The following is a 17,147-nucleotide window of genomic DNA, read 5'->3' as shown; positions in this document are numbered from 1 at the left end:
TAAATTTAAAATAAAAATTTTAAAAAAAATCTAGCAATCTAAAATCCAATGAAATCTTTAGGTTAGAGGATGAATTTGAGAATGACTTTTTATTTATACATACTTTAAAATCCAATGAAATCAATAATTTTATAAAATCCATCAAAATTATCAATTTTTTGAATATCATTAAATTTATATAAACTATTAAAAAATTATAATAGAATATCATCAAAATTTCTATAGATTTTGTAAGAGTCTAAATTAAATTATCACAAAATTTTAATAAATTATAAAAAAATCTAAATCGAATATCATTAAAATTTTAAAATATTTTAAAATTTATCAAAATCTCAATTCAATACACTCCCGTATTTTGTAGACAATATATATATATATATATATATATATATATATATATATATATATATATATATATATATATATATATAATTCAATTTGTTTATGTGAATAGTGGGGGTCTGTTTAGTCAGGCGAAACTAGTATTGTAAATATGACATGACATGCTATTAACTCAAAAATTTTCATTTCTCTTCTCAATTCTTAAATCTATCAATGTCAAATCTTCTTTCTCTCAAGTTCTCAGATCTCACTCAAATTCAATAAATTCAATCAAATCTTACAGAAGGTTAGGGTTTATAAGCTGAATTGAAGTTTATGCGTCAGATTTTAATGATAGCCAAACCATAAAAATGGATTCACAGCCTTCCCAATCGGGAAGGTCACCACTTGACTCTCCGACCTCCACTTCCACCGCCACCTCCGCCGTAACAACTTCGATTTCTAGTTATCGGACAAATTCTTCGTTAGCTAAATCAATCTTAGATGCAAGCAGCCAAAGTCTTTCCTCAATTCTCAACAATCCTCATGTTGGCAAATCCGGCGTTTACGGTTCCGATGCATCATCTTGGGTAGGCTGGTGGTCTTCCTCAACTTCAGTTTCTCCACCGGAGTTCACTCCTTTGATCTCTAACAAGGCCACGCCAGAATTGAATAGATCCGATTTTCAGAACTACTTGTCGTCTATTGCTGAGGCATATAACAGATTCGAAGATATTAGAAATCATAGTTCCAAAGAAGAGAATCTGGACTTTGAAAGCAATGGCGGTCAAGGAGAAGCGCTTGTGGCTTGTTTAAGAGAAGTACCAGCACTATATTTCAAAGAAGATTTTGCTTTAGAAGATGGGCCTACTTTCCGTGCAGCTTGTCCATTCTCTAATGTGACGGAAAATGTGGTTTTGCAAGAGAAGCTGTCTCAGTATTTGGATGTGGTGGAATTACACTTGGTGAAGGAGATTTCATTGCGTTCCAATTCGTTTTTTGAGGCTCAAGGACAGTTGCAGGATCTTAATGTGAAGATTGTGGAGGGGTGTAATAGGATTCGGGAGTTGAAAGAAACTATTAGGCTTTTGGATAAGGATTTGGTTGAATCTGCTAGAAATATTCAGGATTTAAATGTTACTAGGAGCAATATGTTGGCTTTGCAGCGCAAGTTGAGGGTTATTCTGTATGTTAACCAAGCTCTTTCTGCTCTCAAATTGGTAAGGTTCTGTAGTTTTAGTCAATTCCGGGACTAGCATTAGAGTTTTACTGAAAATTATGTCATTTCGGTTATCATGAACTTATATTGCGTGATGAAAGTAGAAGTAACTTATATGGAATTGTGAATCAAACCTCAATTGAAGTCGTTATGTGTTTAGTGAAGGTCCTTGTTTGAAACTTGGTAGCCTTTCCGTTTGGTCGGAGTAATTTAACTACAAGCTTTCCATCTATATTATTTAGGTATAGGAATTGTCAGCCTAGTATAATTGGGTCTTCAAACGGCTTTGTCGATTCTCGTTTTTGTTTTCTTGATATATTCTAATTCTAAAAGATACTCAAAGTATTCTGCTGTCATTTTACCTGCGCATTATATTTTAACACTCCGGAGCGCAACGTTGATTAGTTAGACGCAATTATTTTAGAAAAATTATTCTACTTGCACTGTCATTTTGTTGTAGCTCATTTTCTTTGTTTATTCCATATTCTTACCACTTGGGGAGAAATCTCTGATTTAAGATTTTAATTTATGATTATGGCTTAGTTGTTTTTGAGATTTTAATTTATGATTTGCTTCATGTTTGGAAATATAAATAGTTTTTGCATTTTTTTTCTTTGTGCAGCTTGTTGCATCTGCAGATTGTGCTGGAGCTTTGGATGTTACTGATGATTTGCAACATCTGTTGGTATGTCTTGGTTTGTTTACGTTTTACATTTCTTTAACTGATTTGTTCTTTTGTACATTTCCGTGTCACATCTCATTCCTTCTGTATGTTTGATAGGATGGAGATGAGCTGACTGGTCTACATTGCTTTCTTCACCTTCGGGATCATGTAGCTGCTTCAATAGATTCTGTGAACAGGTACTTATGTGTTTAAAAGGTGTTCACAAACTTTAGTCATTATGTAAACAAATTGAACGGTCTTTTCTTTTATTTAGTATTATTTACTTGTACAAAAAATCCTTAGACATATTGCATTACATTCAACACTTTGTGGCATTGCTTTTCTATCAGCCTATCCTAATATGCTATTTAACATAGTCTTGCTTCAAGTAAAACTGTTACACTTTGGCAACTTCAAAGTTGATTCTTTGTTGTAACAACATTTTGCCAATTTGGAGTTTGATTAAGTAGTAGTCTTTTTGTACTTCAATTGACACTCGAGTAAGAAATGCCATAGGACTTGTTATAGAAAAGTTAAGGCAATTTTGTTGGTCCATGTAACTTACTACGCTTATTTTTGTAGCATCCTCTCAGCAGAATTTATGCGTGCTGCAATTCATGATGCTGGTGGTAGAGATGTGGTTATCTTATTGAAATCTAAAGCCAGGGCTTCCATTTCTACTAATGGAAAAGATGAAGTAAGCTAAATTCATGTTTGATGTGCCCATTTTTCTACCTTTGGCAAAATTGGTGGTTTGCTATAGTAACTCTTGTATATTTAATAAATCTGTTTGAGTAATTGCATAATTAATTTATCCATTGAAGACTTACAATACAGCAAGTGGAGGAGATAATCTGATATCTTCGGTTGTATGATGCATTATGCTGTATTGTAAGTCTTCAATGGATAAAGAAGCAATAAGTCAGATTATGATACAAATACGCTGCCTGTTATAGTCTTTCTTGTCTATTGAGTATTGAGACTTGCATTGAACCTGATAGCCTGGGGGAAGCAATATGTCAGATTCTCAGACTATAAATGACTATGTTGTTTATCATAATCTTACTATTCTTCTGTATTTTGCCAAGTCACTGCAGTGTACCTTCATACTCATTTGAGACACCTAATCCAAGATCTGAATTGTTTGGTTTATTATGGTCATCATTTGAGTCTTGTACCATGATGCTACATCTCAAATGACAGTTCTAAGTTTATGTTACAATTTGCTTTTTCCTTTTTCTTGATCTTTCCCATGTTCCTGTAAAGCACTTACGGTGGAAAATAATAATGTCGGATTAGGTTTAGTGCTTTATTCCTTTTGTTCTTTGTATCAGGAAACGCATGATACTTTTGTGTTGACTTAATGCGAGTTCTCTTTGTATATTTTTTTTGCTTGTTTCTATTTTTGGTTTATTATGTTTAATAAGGCCTGTGCACTTCATTGACTATCATGTTGGCAGGTTAAACTGGATGAAGAAGAAACCTCTAATTTCCATGAGCGTCTCCTCCCTCTCATCATTGGGTTGCTTAGAACAGTGAGTGTCCTATGTACTTATCTTTGCAAATTGTTGTCTCTGAAGTTGAAATTTTCATATAAAGACATAATTGTTTGAACTAGGTGTTTAGGGGGATGCAGTTGCTGGTGCAGCCAACTTCCTTATGGCATTCCTTTTGTTACTATTAAGTATTGTTGTCAAAATATAATCTCTACAAAATGGTCATGATCATGTTCGTCTTTAACCTCCCTTCATTTACAACCTCGTTGTTTCTAGTCTTAAAAAAATTTAATATATTTTGGTTGTCTGTTGATATTGTGTTGTCAAAATATAATCTCTACAAAATGGTCATGATCATGTTCGTCTTTAACCTCCCTTCATTTACAACCTCGTTGTTTCTAGTCTTAAAAAAATTTAATATATTTTGGTTTTCTGTTGATATTGTGCACTTTGACGAGATATTCAGTTTAAAAATGAATGTGAATTAGAAGAAACATTGTTTCTAAGTCTCTTTTTTTTTTTTTTTTTGATATAGAGGTTTGTCTTAAGTTAAAAGAAGTAGTGAACAATTTTAGAAGACATTAATTACATAACTTTGAATATTACAGATCAATTTTTTTATAGAACAGGTGTAGTGTGAAGATAAAATTTCTGATGCAACTGGTTTCCAGGAAGTCAGTACGTAGTTATGGTCTCACTAAAGCAAGATTTTAGGAATGGGAACTTTGGACATAGTTGTGGTTGGCATGATTCATCTGGACTGAGTTTTTGAACTGAAATTGGCATGATTCATCTGGACTGAGTTTTTGAACTGAACAGAACAAATATTTTATGATATCAAAACTGAATTAGAATAGTGGTTAACTCCATAACAATTGAACCACATTGACTATTTTGTTTATTTTTGATGTGCTAAATTCAATTTGTAATAATTAATTTGAACTTTATTTGCACCAATCAATTTATGTGTTTGTGTTTCTGTTACTGTGGTGTTTTTGTTTTGTATGCTACGTATATGTAACATTTAGAGAGGAACTCTAACTGCAATCATAAAAATGTTGTAACATGACATAAGACACCAAGCAAGGTTAAATATTTAGGCTAGATAATAAGTTTTTTGAAAGGAAGCGAGCAGCAGCTTCAGTCAACAACTAGAACTGACAAAGGACAGCTTGCTGGTCAGAAGTTCTAGTTGTCTTTACAGGGCATTTAAAAGATGGAAAGACCATGAGCTCTGGTAAAAAAAGATAGCATTTTAAGAGCTAGACTTATCAGGGATGGAAATAGCACAAGTGAGGTGAATTGGAGTTGCTCTTTGAGATGCTGTTGAGGCATAGTTAACAATAAAATATAAGAAATTATGTTTTGCAGCTAATTTCTGCAGGCATCATACAAGAATTCCCTTAGGCATCAGCCTAGGATAGATTTGCTTCAAATAGTCCAAGAATGAACAATTGCAGGAATTTTATTGATTTGAAAATTGAATGCTGGAGCATTACAATCATGAATATTTATACACTTATTCTAAGCTTCAAAGAATATTATTTTCTTTTTTAAGAATCCTCTGTCCCTTTTAAGGGCTAATAAAATGATTCATTTTATCGTTGGATGAAAAAGAATATTAACTTATTGTTGTCCTGTATAGTTTTATGTGCTATTAGTCTTATCGTAAGTGTAAAGGGTAGCGTAGGTATTTCCACATATTCCCTATGTATAAATAGAATTGTAGCCATTTTTTACAAGTAATTGAATGAAAGATTTACTCTCTACACACAAAATCAACTCTTATATTGCCATATATCATTTCCAATGACCCGGAGTTTAGTGCAATTGGATTTTCAGATATAGAGTTTCTGAAATCCTTGATACTTACAACTTGTTCAAGTAGATGTCATATGTCACTTTACACCTTATTCAGAATTGGTTTTAAGGATTTATGAAGACCCTGAAAGAAATTATTTCCTTGTTATTAATTTGGACAAGAAAATAAGAATAAGGGGAAAACAATGAGGTTTGCAAAGTAAATAAATTTTATCTTGGCATCTCAAATTGTTCAATGTCATTTGTTTACTATCTTTTGCAATTTCAGAATGGGGTAATTATTATATAGTCCCTATGTTTTTGTCAATACTCTATGAAGGACTTTGGTTTTCAAATTTACACTATTCAGTCCCTGCATTATAATTCTGTTACACTATTAGGTCCAATGGTTCGTTTTCCAGTTAAGTGGTTGTGAAATATCAAAAACACCCTTAAAGAGAATTACTATATAGGGACAAAATAGTGTAAAAGTATATTAGTGTATTTCACCAAATCATAAGGACTATATAGTAATTATCCTTAGGGTTTCTTTTAACATTTCACAGCCACTTAACGGAAAAACTAATGATTGGACCTTATAGTGTAATGGAATTATAATGCAAGGACTAAATAGTATAATTTTAAAAACTGAGATCCTTACTCCTGTATTTGAGCAGGAACTAGGAACTACAGAATAATTACCCCTTACAAAATTTGAACAGTACTTGTCAAGTTGAAATGGCAATATTTGAATAGTGATTATGCAACCTAAGCGGCAGGGATAAACTGTGCAATTTCAACTGAAATAAGACCTATATTTTGGTTTTTGAGGCTTAAAAAGTCTTCAGCAGAAAGAAGCTAGATTCTCTGGTCTAGGTTATTGGACAGCATGGCAAATCATTTAAACTAGTTCCATATCCATGGAGAGTTTATTTATCAGCTTCCCTTATGATTAGGCCTGATATGACAGGCTGATGGATTATCTATGCTTAAAGCCCTGAAGGTGTCATTTATTAGGCACCTCTCAAGGAGTTTGAAACTGCATTCTAGTCATTCTTCAAGGTTTCACCCTCAAACAAAAGTCTTAATACAAGTATAAAGATAATAGGTTTATGATAGAAGACTATCATCCCACTCCCCCTTCCTAATATTGTTTCTCTATATCTCTGTCTGTCTTTGACATTCTTGTCAAGTACTAAATTTCACAGAGATTGAAAAGGATATACAGCTGGAGAATCTGTTAAAGATGTTGAAATTTGGCATCTTAATCGCATTTCCTCTAAAATCTATATTTCTTGATTTCTTTTTGTATAGTTTAAACTGGTGGGTTTGGCTTAGTCCTTACTGTATGTGATACTGTTATGTTCAATTTATGTTTCAGGCTAAGCTGCCTAATGTTTTGAGGATATATCGTGATACGCTTACTGCGGACATGAAAACTGCTATTAAAACTGCAGTAGCAGAGTTGCTTCCCATTCTTGTGTCTCGGCCTTTGGAGTCAGATTTCACACCTGGAGAGCGAACGGTTGATGCAGATGGTAAGTTCATAATACAGTATTCTATAATTTTATAGTACTAGAATATCTATTCTTTTAGATTGAATTCTGTCTCTGTTGAATGATTTATTATGTGCTTCCATTTCATTTCTTCTGTATTTTGACACTTGTGGACAATTCAGGTGGAGGTTTATCTCTTGCAAGCAAGTTAAGGAGTTTGTCATCTGAAAGCTTTGTGCAACTGTTAGATGCTATTTTCAAGATTGTACAGGTAATGTATACTTTAGTGATGCTCCTGAGTTCTGAGTTTTTGAAGTATCTAGCTGATGCATTAAAATGCTTCATATACAAATCTTGCATGTAGGTTATTTTCCTTAGAAAGTGTTTATTATTTAGAACAGTTTTCTTCATTATGTATTGAGATGATAAGAAACTTCTGGCAAATCATTTTCTATTAACTATTAAAGTTTGGATGTTCATATTTTCGTGTGATTGGAGGAACTCAGTTTTGACTTCCCTTCTGTAACTTCTAGTTTTCCCATTATCATTTCAAGAAAGATGTAATATGATTTATTTTCTTTTAGTGAATGCAGGCACATTTGGTGCGGGCTGCTGAAGTGAAAAAGGCAATTGAGTGGATTATGAGCAACTTGGATGGACACTACGCTGCTGATTCAGTTGCTGCTGCAATTGCAGTTGGTGCTGCAGCTGCTGAAACAGCTCCAGAAATTGACGTTCAGGCCGGTTCAGTTTCCCCATTTTTGCCTCAAAAAAGTACGGCCAAGGTTTCTCCATCTCTAGGGAAAGCAAATGACACATCAAGCCCCTCAAATATGTCCAGAAATTTCAGGTGAACTATTTATGTTTTTATGATTGGATTTTATTAGTTTGCTCATACGCTGTTTAATTTTGATGTAAAACTTCCTCCTTTTATCAAATTTTCATTTTCATTTTTTTTTGTCACAAAAATCCTTTCTTGAATGATTTTGTAATTCCTGCCAAGATCATATCTATAAGTCATTTTTCACTTTGATTCTTGTCCTTTTTTGTTTATCACCTCAATTATCAGCTGAGACAAAGAGGAGGAAGAGAGACGGTGAACAGTGGATGCATTTTGTTTTCTCCTTTTACACATTAATAGTGAGGTAGTTAACATTTATCCCACATTGATTTGGGATAAGGACTTTAGTCTTTATGGACTCGTGCATACCTCCTCCCCTTGAGCTAGCTTTGAGTGAGATAGGCTCGGGTAATTTGCTTCACATGGTATTAGAGCCTACGCTGCTTTAATATTGGGCTACCTATAGATGTGTTTGCCTGCAAACTTCATGCAAACTGCAGATGTGCTTGGTGCAAATTTCAGGCTTCAAATATTCATGTCTTGGCATGGGGGGGTATATTATCCCATAAAGGTTTCGGATAACGTCTTTAGTCTATATATAAGACTTGGGCAAACCTCTTCTCCTTGGGGTGATTTAGGCCCAATTCCATTTTCTTCACATGGTATCAGAGTATACCCTGCTTCAATATTGGTCCATTTGCAGATGTATTTGCCTGCAAACTTCATGCTCCAGATGTTAATGCCTGGGAGTGAGGGGATTGGTTTGGGATAAGGTCTTTAGTCTATAGATAGATTTGCGCAAACCTCCTCCCCTTGAGCTAGCTTTTGGGGTGTGTTAGGCCTGGTTCATTCTCTTCACGGTTACCTATTAAAAGATGTCACAGGTTAAAATTATGATGTGAGGTGGACCAATTAAATGAGTGTCAGACAGTGGCTGTTAAAAGAGACTGTAATGACTTCCACTTATGGTTAGGAACAGTTACAAATGTTGCTTGGTCATCATCCATATGAAAATCAATACTGTAATTCATGCTTTATAACTGTAGCTGAGTGGAAATTTTTCTATCTATTCGCTAGTTTCCTTGTGATTTCTTTTCTTTTTTCTCAATGAAATTTCTAGTGCAACAAAAAGGAAGAAAAAAGGAAAGAAAGAAAAAGAAAAAAGAAAAAAGAAAAAGGAATCTGTCTGATTTTGTATCTCTCAGTTGTGATGAAAATTGAGAAGGCCTTTTCCCCTTTTCTGTATTTCTTGTATTGCCAGCAGATGGGAAACCTCAAATTTTTCTGCGGCCTCCTATGATTAAACTTGGGAATATCTATAGAAGTCCCAAGTTGAAATCATGATGGAAGAGATTTATATGAAACTTTTTATCTGATGGTCTGGATGTACTTGAGAATGAGAGAACCCGACTTCTCAATTTGGAACAATGCTTCATATCGTCGCTCATGATTGCTAATTATCCAGTGACAAAGGTTTGAAGCAGCCTTTGTTGCTACTTAGTAGTAAAAATCATTGCTTTAGCTAACTTCAAATGACATCCTGCATTGTTTAGATGCCACGACATCAATTGAGCTTGATGAGACTTACCAGTGAAGGGAATTATGAGGCTCTTTCATTTGTTAATATCATTTTTTCTTTGGAGATCTATCAGTTTAAATTTCCCAAATTTTTATTGGAATGTTAATGCTCTGAACTGTGGTCATTTTAACAGGGCTGATGTATTACGAGAGAATGCAGAAGCTGTGTTTGCAGCTTGTGATGCAGCTCACGGAAGATGGGCAAAGCTTCTTGGGGTCCGTGCTCTGCTTCATCCTAAGTTGAGATTGCAGGAGTTTTTGAGCATATACAGCATTACTCAGGAGTTTATTACTGCTACTGAGAAGGTATTCTTCCTTTTAGTCTTCATATTTAAAGTAACAAAATTTCATTTTAAATCGGAGTGATTGTATTTTTTGTTTAACATAAACAGATAGGTGGAAGATTGGGCTACAGCATTCGTGGAACGTTGCAGTCACAGGCCAAAGCATTTGTTGATTGCCAGCATGAGATGCGAGTTAGTTTTTGACCTTTTCTTTTTAGTGGGAGTTCATTATTTGTTATTTGGTTAACTCTTACTTCGGCCATTGTAGATGACAAAAATTAAGGCAGTGCTTGATCAAGAGACATGGGTGGAAGTTGATGTTCCAGAAGAATTTCAGGCCATAGTTACAGCCTTGTTTTCTTCTGAGGCATTGATAACAGAGGACCTAGATACTGCTCAAGGTAAGATGACAACAAGCTTCGGTGAAGTGGTCCCAAGCAATGATGGTTCAGGTGTTGCTGATGCTGAAGTTCAAAATGCTCAACAGCAACTTGTGAGGATGGACTCTAGTGAAATGTCTTTGCAAAATACTGTGCAAGCGAAATCTTCTCCTTTAGCTGAAACAACAGAGGTCAAGAAAGCCAATGTTGCAATCTCTTCAATACAGAGCAACAATACTAATACAAAGGATCGTGGAAAACCTGCATCGCAAACGCTTACTTTTGGAGGTGTTAGTTATCACATGGTAAACTGGTTAGTTTTCTGGTTTAACACTTGTCTTTTTCTTTTTCTTTTTGGTGTATTTTTATGCATTCCATAAATTCCATATTTCTCCGTTAAAGAAAGCTTGGTATCCCATGTGTTGTTAATGCCATTCTAGCTATTGGCGTGAAGTATCTATTGTTTAAGCTTTAAAGATATATTATGGTTTTACTGATATTTTACCTTCCTCTCTTCTTATTGGCTGTTTATCATCTACAAATTCTGAAATATTATTGCTAAACCAGATATAGAGATGGTGACTAGAATTGCTGTTTCCATTATTATATAATTTCAACTTTCAAGACCATAATGAATCTATTTTTATGTTGTAAACTATTTTTAATTTATCCTCGTTGAACAGAATTTCTAAAGTGAACAACTCCTGATAACCATTTTGATCTTCTTCCCCCTTCTTTGCCAGTGGCTTAATATTGCTGAAGATGTTGTCAGAGTACATTGATATGAATAATTTTTTGCCAGCACTGTCTTCAGAAGTTGTCCATCGTGTTGTCGAGCTATTAAAATTCTTCAATACGAGGACTTGTCAACTTGTTCTTGGGGCTGGTGCTATGCAGGTAAAAATTCTCTAATAGTTAATATCTGCATTCTCAAAGTGCTACTTGCATATTAACATACTAATGTAAAGCTTAAAAAAGCATGGAATTTAAAACTGGTATCATCAAAGATGAAAATGTTTTCATTGTGAAAATTTATGATCATTGTAGATAATTGTTGCCATTGCATAAATTCAACTTTCACTTATGTTTTGTCTGTTAAATATCAATTGAGAAATCTTTGTCATTGTTCTAGCTCTTAATTGGGGTTTATTTCATGCTGCAGGTGTCTGGACTGAAGTCTATTACTTCTAAACACTTGGCGCTTGCAAGTCAAGTCATCAGTTTTATATATGCAATTATTCCTGGTAGGTTGATTTGCTAAGGTGGTGTTTCGTGTTAACAGAGCTTATTGTTGTAGTTATAGTGAGTTTTAGAACTTAGTTACATAGTTGACTCTTGAAGTGTTAATTGTTAAACAAGCAATTTGTCATATGGAGTTAATACTTATTTCCATCTTTCCTTGTTTGTTTAGTTCATTTATCTGATCATCACCTATTGGATCTTTTGGATGACAACATGGAAGTTTGCATAGTCAACATTTAGTTCTCTTTATTATGTAGTAGCACATGTTGGTTCTTGTGCTTCACTTTCCCTAAAAGAGGGAGAAGATCAAATTTTTTTCGCTTTGACAATAGCTCAAAGGTTCATGTCCGAAAACATTGAATCATCTTGAATGAACATTTACTTCAATAAAACCACTTCATTTTTCCATAGAATATGTTTGCTAAAAAATGCTTGTGTTACTTGCCTATAACAATTTTTATACATGCAAGGCTTGTGGAATGATTTAACTTTCCACTTTCACCTCAGTTTTTTCTATCAAGTCATGACTAACATTTTGATGCGACTCTTTTGCTTTGAACTTAAGAGAAGTGTATTTCATTGAGCAACCTTTCTGAATAAGTTTACCTTTGTGCTTTGTGTCTGGACTAAGAAATCAGGCGTATTCTTTTCCTTAAAGTACCTGAGACGAGACAGGCATTACTGCTTTCTGAGATTGATCGTGTAGCACAGGTATTGTTTAATAGATAACTTATTCATTTCTCTGCTTTTATTATATTATTTATACTCGTTTACTTTACTACTATATTATTAAAACTTCTGGATCTAGTTAGCTCTACAACCTCCCTGTGGGGGCATCCCTCGACCCGCAAGAGTGGAAAAAAAAAGGGTGTTGGGTTGTTTTAGTGTACTTTGAGTACTAAGGTTGTGTTTGGTTCAGTGATTGGACTGTGGACATGACAATTCTCTTGTCTGGCGTTTGGTGCTCTGACCTTTTTTTAAATTATTTTTGGACTCTTTCACCATTTTAAAATTTTGATTTATGATACGCTTTAAACAATTTTTATTCCAGAAATTTGTATTTGTTTAATCACATATTGTAAATCTCATTTCTCTCTCATCCCACATTGAATTTGTTTAGAATGGATATTTAAATATCTCATAGCTAACAGTGGTGCAATTTTCTCTTTCCTTCTGCTTTGAAATTTGACTAGAAATAGGAAGAACTACCATAACAAGGAATTATATAATATTGGTAGACATGTTTTTGAGCATCTTTTTTTATTCTCCTGTGTTGTTGTGTTCTACTGATGACTACATTCCAAACATGAGATAGGATAAAAGTATTATTATTATTATTATGGTTGCTTCTCCAGTCCTATCCAAAGCCATGAAATGGGATAAACTAATTTGTCATTTTATACATGCACTGAACTGAAGGTAGGACAATTGTTTGTCTTGTCTTATGTCAGCTTCTCCTATCATGTCTCATTTTTGTCCAATCCATTGCTCCAAATGCGGGCTAAAGTTTCTAATGTGATATGTATTGAACTATATTGAAAGCCATTTAAAGGTTCTGCTCTTACTAATTGAGGGCAGATGAAATATTTGTAATCCTAAAGTTGAAATAGTGCATCCAATTGCTAATATGTCTGATACAAGCATCAGCATTGTCATTGTGATGTCATTCCTATATCGTAGAAGTAAAATATGAGTGTTTATCACAATGGAAGTTTCATATCAGTTGATTTCTTTAATTGTATTTTTCATCCTTCTTAATGCCAAGTGGCTATCATCCTCTGGGTCAGCGACGAAGCTACCTATTCACACAAAAATATTATTGAAATAAAAATGGGAATAAGATGAAAAGTAAGAGGCATGCATGTCACACAAGTGCCAAACCATTCCATTTCTTAATTACACATTTATACAAGTGAATGGTGAGAGTTTCTTTATTAGATCACTTGCATTTAGTTTTGCAACTAACTTTGCAATTTTCTAATTAGAGGTTTGTGACTCATTTTTTGTTTACTATTTCCCTTTTTTTTTTTTTAAATTCTTGAATTTTTCTCTTTAATTAATTAATGTTATGTTCATATAAAATTTTTACTTGGGTATTAATTAATTGATTAATAATTATTTAGCAAATCTCGCTAGACTTTCTAATAATTCATGTCAATATAAATCTCATTAGAATTGGATGATTATTTTTTTTAAGAAATTTAATACAATTATAAAACAAGCTTCTAATTATGTTGTTATATTTCTTATTCAATGTAGGAATGCTATTTCATCGTTAGAAAGTAAGTGAAAATGTATGGGATTAATTGGTTGCTTGCTTAATTCTTCTTTTTTTTTTTTTTAAAGAAAACTTATTCAATTATAAAACAAGCTTGATTGTTTATATTGAGAAATTCATCCAAATGATTGTGTTCCTTGAAAATATTTCTTGTAGTTATGGAGTGGGCTTTCTGTGCTTGCTTGTTTGTCACTGAGCTTTTCATATGTATTTCTCCCATTTTTCATTGCGAAGAAACAGTTTATACATTTTTAAGATGGGTTGAGCGATATTTGTGCTAAAATTTAATTCAGGATTACAAGGTTCACCGAGATGAAATACATACAAAGCTTGTTCAGATAATGAGAGAAAGGTTGTTGTTTCATTTACGTGGATTGCCTCAAATTGTTGAGAGCTGGAACAGACCTGATGATGCTGACTCACAGCCTAGTAATTTTGCTCGATCTCTAACAAAGGTAATTATAGTGGCAAAATTGTTTAATCTGTGGCTGGCTAATTATGGTTGATTGAATTTGTCCCTGTGAATTTGTATTGTGTGTGTGAGAGAGAAGAGAATTGGATGATTGAGCCAAGGTAAGAGATGTGCTCATAGGATTATTTGGGTGGTGTGCTCATATGAGGGAGGGACTTAAGGAGAGATTAAGTAGAGAATGCTTCAACTTATTCTACTATGAGGTGAGCCTTTGGAACAGGCGTTTGTACTGAAACTTCAGAACTAAAACGCTTTTGCAAATAGCACCTGAAACATCTGTATGAAACCGTTTGAGCAAACTTTTCTGTGGGGGTCGCTAGACTTGTGCTCATAAGAGTATTAGGTTGATGTGCAGACATGCGTGTCAGCAGAGTTCTTGGACAAAACTGTAACATGTTTGCTGACTTTGTCTTATATGCTCACATGCATTGAGACTGGTCTAGATATTTTGGTTATGCATTCGATAAAAAATGTGCTATTGTTTTTCGTCTGATTAAGAAATTGAGAACTTAATCTATGGGAAGATTTGAGAAACTGAGTTTACTCCGTGGTTTTTACATCATATATTTTATCAAGGAACTTATATTGTTTTCGTAGTTTGGGCTCTGTCATATCTAACATTGTGGGGATGAAAATTTGACACTGTTTTGATTGGAAATGAATTGAAAAAAAATATCAATTTGCAGAAACAAGGTCTTTACCATCTTAACCACTTGGTCAACATTTATGCTAGAGGAAGCTGCTTACTGGAAAATGTACCACATAAAAATTGTACACTTACTGGATATTTTTATCAGTACAAAATTGGTTTTCAACTGATGATTTTCTTTGTCTAGGTTGTGCAATCAAAAACATTTCTTAATCAATTCTACCTAATTGGCTGTTCAATTTGTTTTCAGGAAGTTGGATACCTACAACGTGTCTTATCTCGAACTTTGCATGAGGCAGACGTTCAAGCAATTTTTAGGTGAGAGTCTTTTTAGCATGGTGATTTCTGAATGGTATTCAATTCTGCAACCTTTGCAAATGCCACCACGTGTTGTTATGATTTATACTTCTATATCTAATTACCTATTTTCTCATAAATTGCTCATATGACTAATTTTTATGCCAGAATGTTATATTTATTAATTTTTGTCCTAGTTCTTGTGCAACATAATTATAGTGTGAAAAAACATTAATTTTTTATTTCCAGTCTAAATGATTTCTTTTTCTTTTTTAATCAATAATTTGTAAATTTTATTTAGTTATGTTTATAATTGTTTTACTTTATGTTAAATAAGTGCGTTGGTTTATACCTTGAAAACTTTGTTGTCAAAACTTGACAATTGATTTAGAAGATGAACTGTGATCCATCATAACTTTCAGAATGTAAATAAGATAGGATATATAAAAGCTTTTAGTAGTTAGCTATATTATACCAGCTTCAATAATTACTGAAATCATTTAAAATTATTGGGTTGCAATTGCGTGTACTTTGGAATATTATGTAAATGTAACCAAATGAGATGTTAAAACTAATTAGAATTCTCTTTTTTACTCAATATTCTTTTATGGTCATGATTTATTTGTTTTTGCAGGCAAGTGGTTGTAATTTTCCATTCACAAATTTCAGAAGCATTTTCACGGTTTGAGATCAGCACTCCACAAGCAAAGAAAAGGTATTATTTTTCAATCCATTCATGTCATTAGCATCCATATCACTTGCATATTATGCTTCTTTTGGTAATATTTTAACCTTTTTTTTTTTTTTTTGAAAAAAATTCCATATGCTAGGCTGCATCTGGAGGTCAAGCACATTCTTGGATGCATTAGGTCATTGCCTACTGATAATTTGACTAAATCCGGTACCCCTAATTGGGGACGACTTGACGAATTCTTGGAACAAAAGTTTGGAACTGAAGCTGGTTAAACAATTGTTGTCGACTACTGAATTGATTGCCCTTCTGATTAACGCTGTAACAAGAATTTCAGGGAACCAAATAGAGATCTCAGAATCAGTTCTCATCCTATACACTTGTAGAATAAATCAAGGTAATGTCCTTTGACATGCTTATCTTCTCCAGTGCCAAAATACTCCTGCCTGCATTATTTTGTATTATGTATTCTTGTAATGGCTGATTGATTTTAGATGAGACTGATTTTTATGCGAGATCTACTCTTTATTTTTTATTTTCTTCATTCTGGGATAATCTAGATAGACTCATTAACATATGGGGGGAAACATCAACTCCGGCAATTGTTCAAATAAAATCACATTGGAAACATGTGACTACTTCTAAATTGATTTTTAAACATCCTCTCTCTCTCTCTCTCTCTCTCTCTCTCTCTCTTCATTATAGATTTTTACATTGATTTTTAATTGAATTTCTATTTGATTGATCGCCTGTGGTTTAAAAAATTGAATTTTTTTAGCTTGAGAACTCCCAAATTACTAATGATTTAAAATTTCTGCAGGTGCTTTTTTTGGTTTTTAGCTAGATAATAGAGTACTATTGTATCACATTCGAATTGTTGCGGCAGGAAAGTGTCTCTCTGAAGCAAAATTTTTGTAGCAGTCAAACACTTTGATATACAATATGTTAGTTGAAAATAGCGGACGGCTCTGGGATATTTCTTCCTTGTATCATTTTGGGGTGCTTGATTGCTTCATATCTGGATAATTGTCTTGTAATATCATCATTGATGTTTTTATTCTTTCATTTTAATTCCTTTCAGCCTTTTGAAAGCCTTTTTAACTCTTGTGAATTTATACTTATATGGCTATTGTTCAAGAGTGTCAATAATCATGTGTGATGGAGTGCAAAGTTTATAAGGTACGTATTAAAGAAATTTGTGTATGCTTTCACTGATTAAAGGCTACTTGCTAAATATTTTGAAATTTTTTCCCAATAGGTTTTGGTTATGGTATTGCCTTTCCATGTGCTATGCAATTGATCTAGAAAAAAAAAAAAAGTTACATTTTATTCACAAATTAATTTATTCTCATAATTGTCTTTTAATTTTTTTTTTTTTAATGGAAAATGAAAGTCGTATTTATCAAGTAGTTTATCGTCTGTCAAATCAAGACTTGTAA

The 17,147-nt window shown here is 33.4% G+C and overlaps 1 protein-coding gene across 2 annotated transcripts; it reads left to right on the top strand.

Annotated features, from left to right (window-relative positions):
• The first annotated feature begins 458 nt into the window (after positions 1-458).
• On the top strand, positions 459-16,809 carry VPS54. 2 transcript variants are annotated; one of them, XM_012220187.4, is made up of 19 exons: positions 462-1,541; positions 2,163-2,225; positions 2,322-2,401; positions 2,787-2,901; positions 3,665-3,739; positions 6,882-7,038; positions 7,179-7,267; positions 7,590-7,846; positions 9,550-9,721; positions 9,808-9,891; positions 9,968-10,392; positions 10,823-10,976; positions 11,242-11,323; positions 11,953-12,032; positions 13,893-14,054; positions 14,971-15,038; positions 15,652-15,732; positions 15,848-16,105; positions 16,529-16,809. In XM_012220187.4, the coding sequence occupies exons 1-18, from the start codon at positions 693-695 to the stop codon at positions 15,981-15,983; spliced, it is 3,129 nt and encodes a 1,042-aa protein (XP_012075577.1). In that variant the 5' UTR covers positions 462-692; the 3' UTR covers positions 15,984-16,105; positions 16,529-16,809. The 2 variants fall into 2 exon arrangements, with proteins under 2 accessions (XP_037491893.1, XP_012075577.1); XM_037635965.2 differs by lacking the exons at positions 14,971-15,038; positions 15,652-15,732; positions 15,848-16,105; positions 16,529-16,809 and having other exon boundaries at positions 459-1,541; positions 11,960-12,032; positions 13,893-14,053.
• The last annotated feature ends 338 nt before the right edge of the window (positions 16,810-17,147 follow it).

This window comes from Jatropha curcas, chromosome 10 (genome assembly GCF_041381405.1).
Source record: "Jatropha curcas cultivar XTBG-Jc1 chromosome 10, XTBG_Jcur_1.0, whole genome shotgun sequence".
Classification (NCBI taxonomy): domain Eukaryota; kingdom Viridiplantae; phylum Streptophyta; class Magnoliopsida; order Malpighiales; family Euphorbiaceae; genus Jatropha; species Jatropha curcas.
This window is presented reverse-complemented; position numbering and strand designations above follow the sequence as displayed.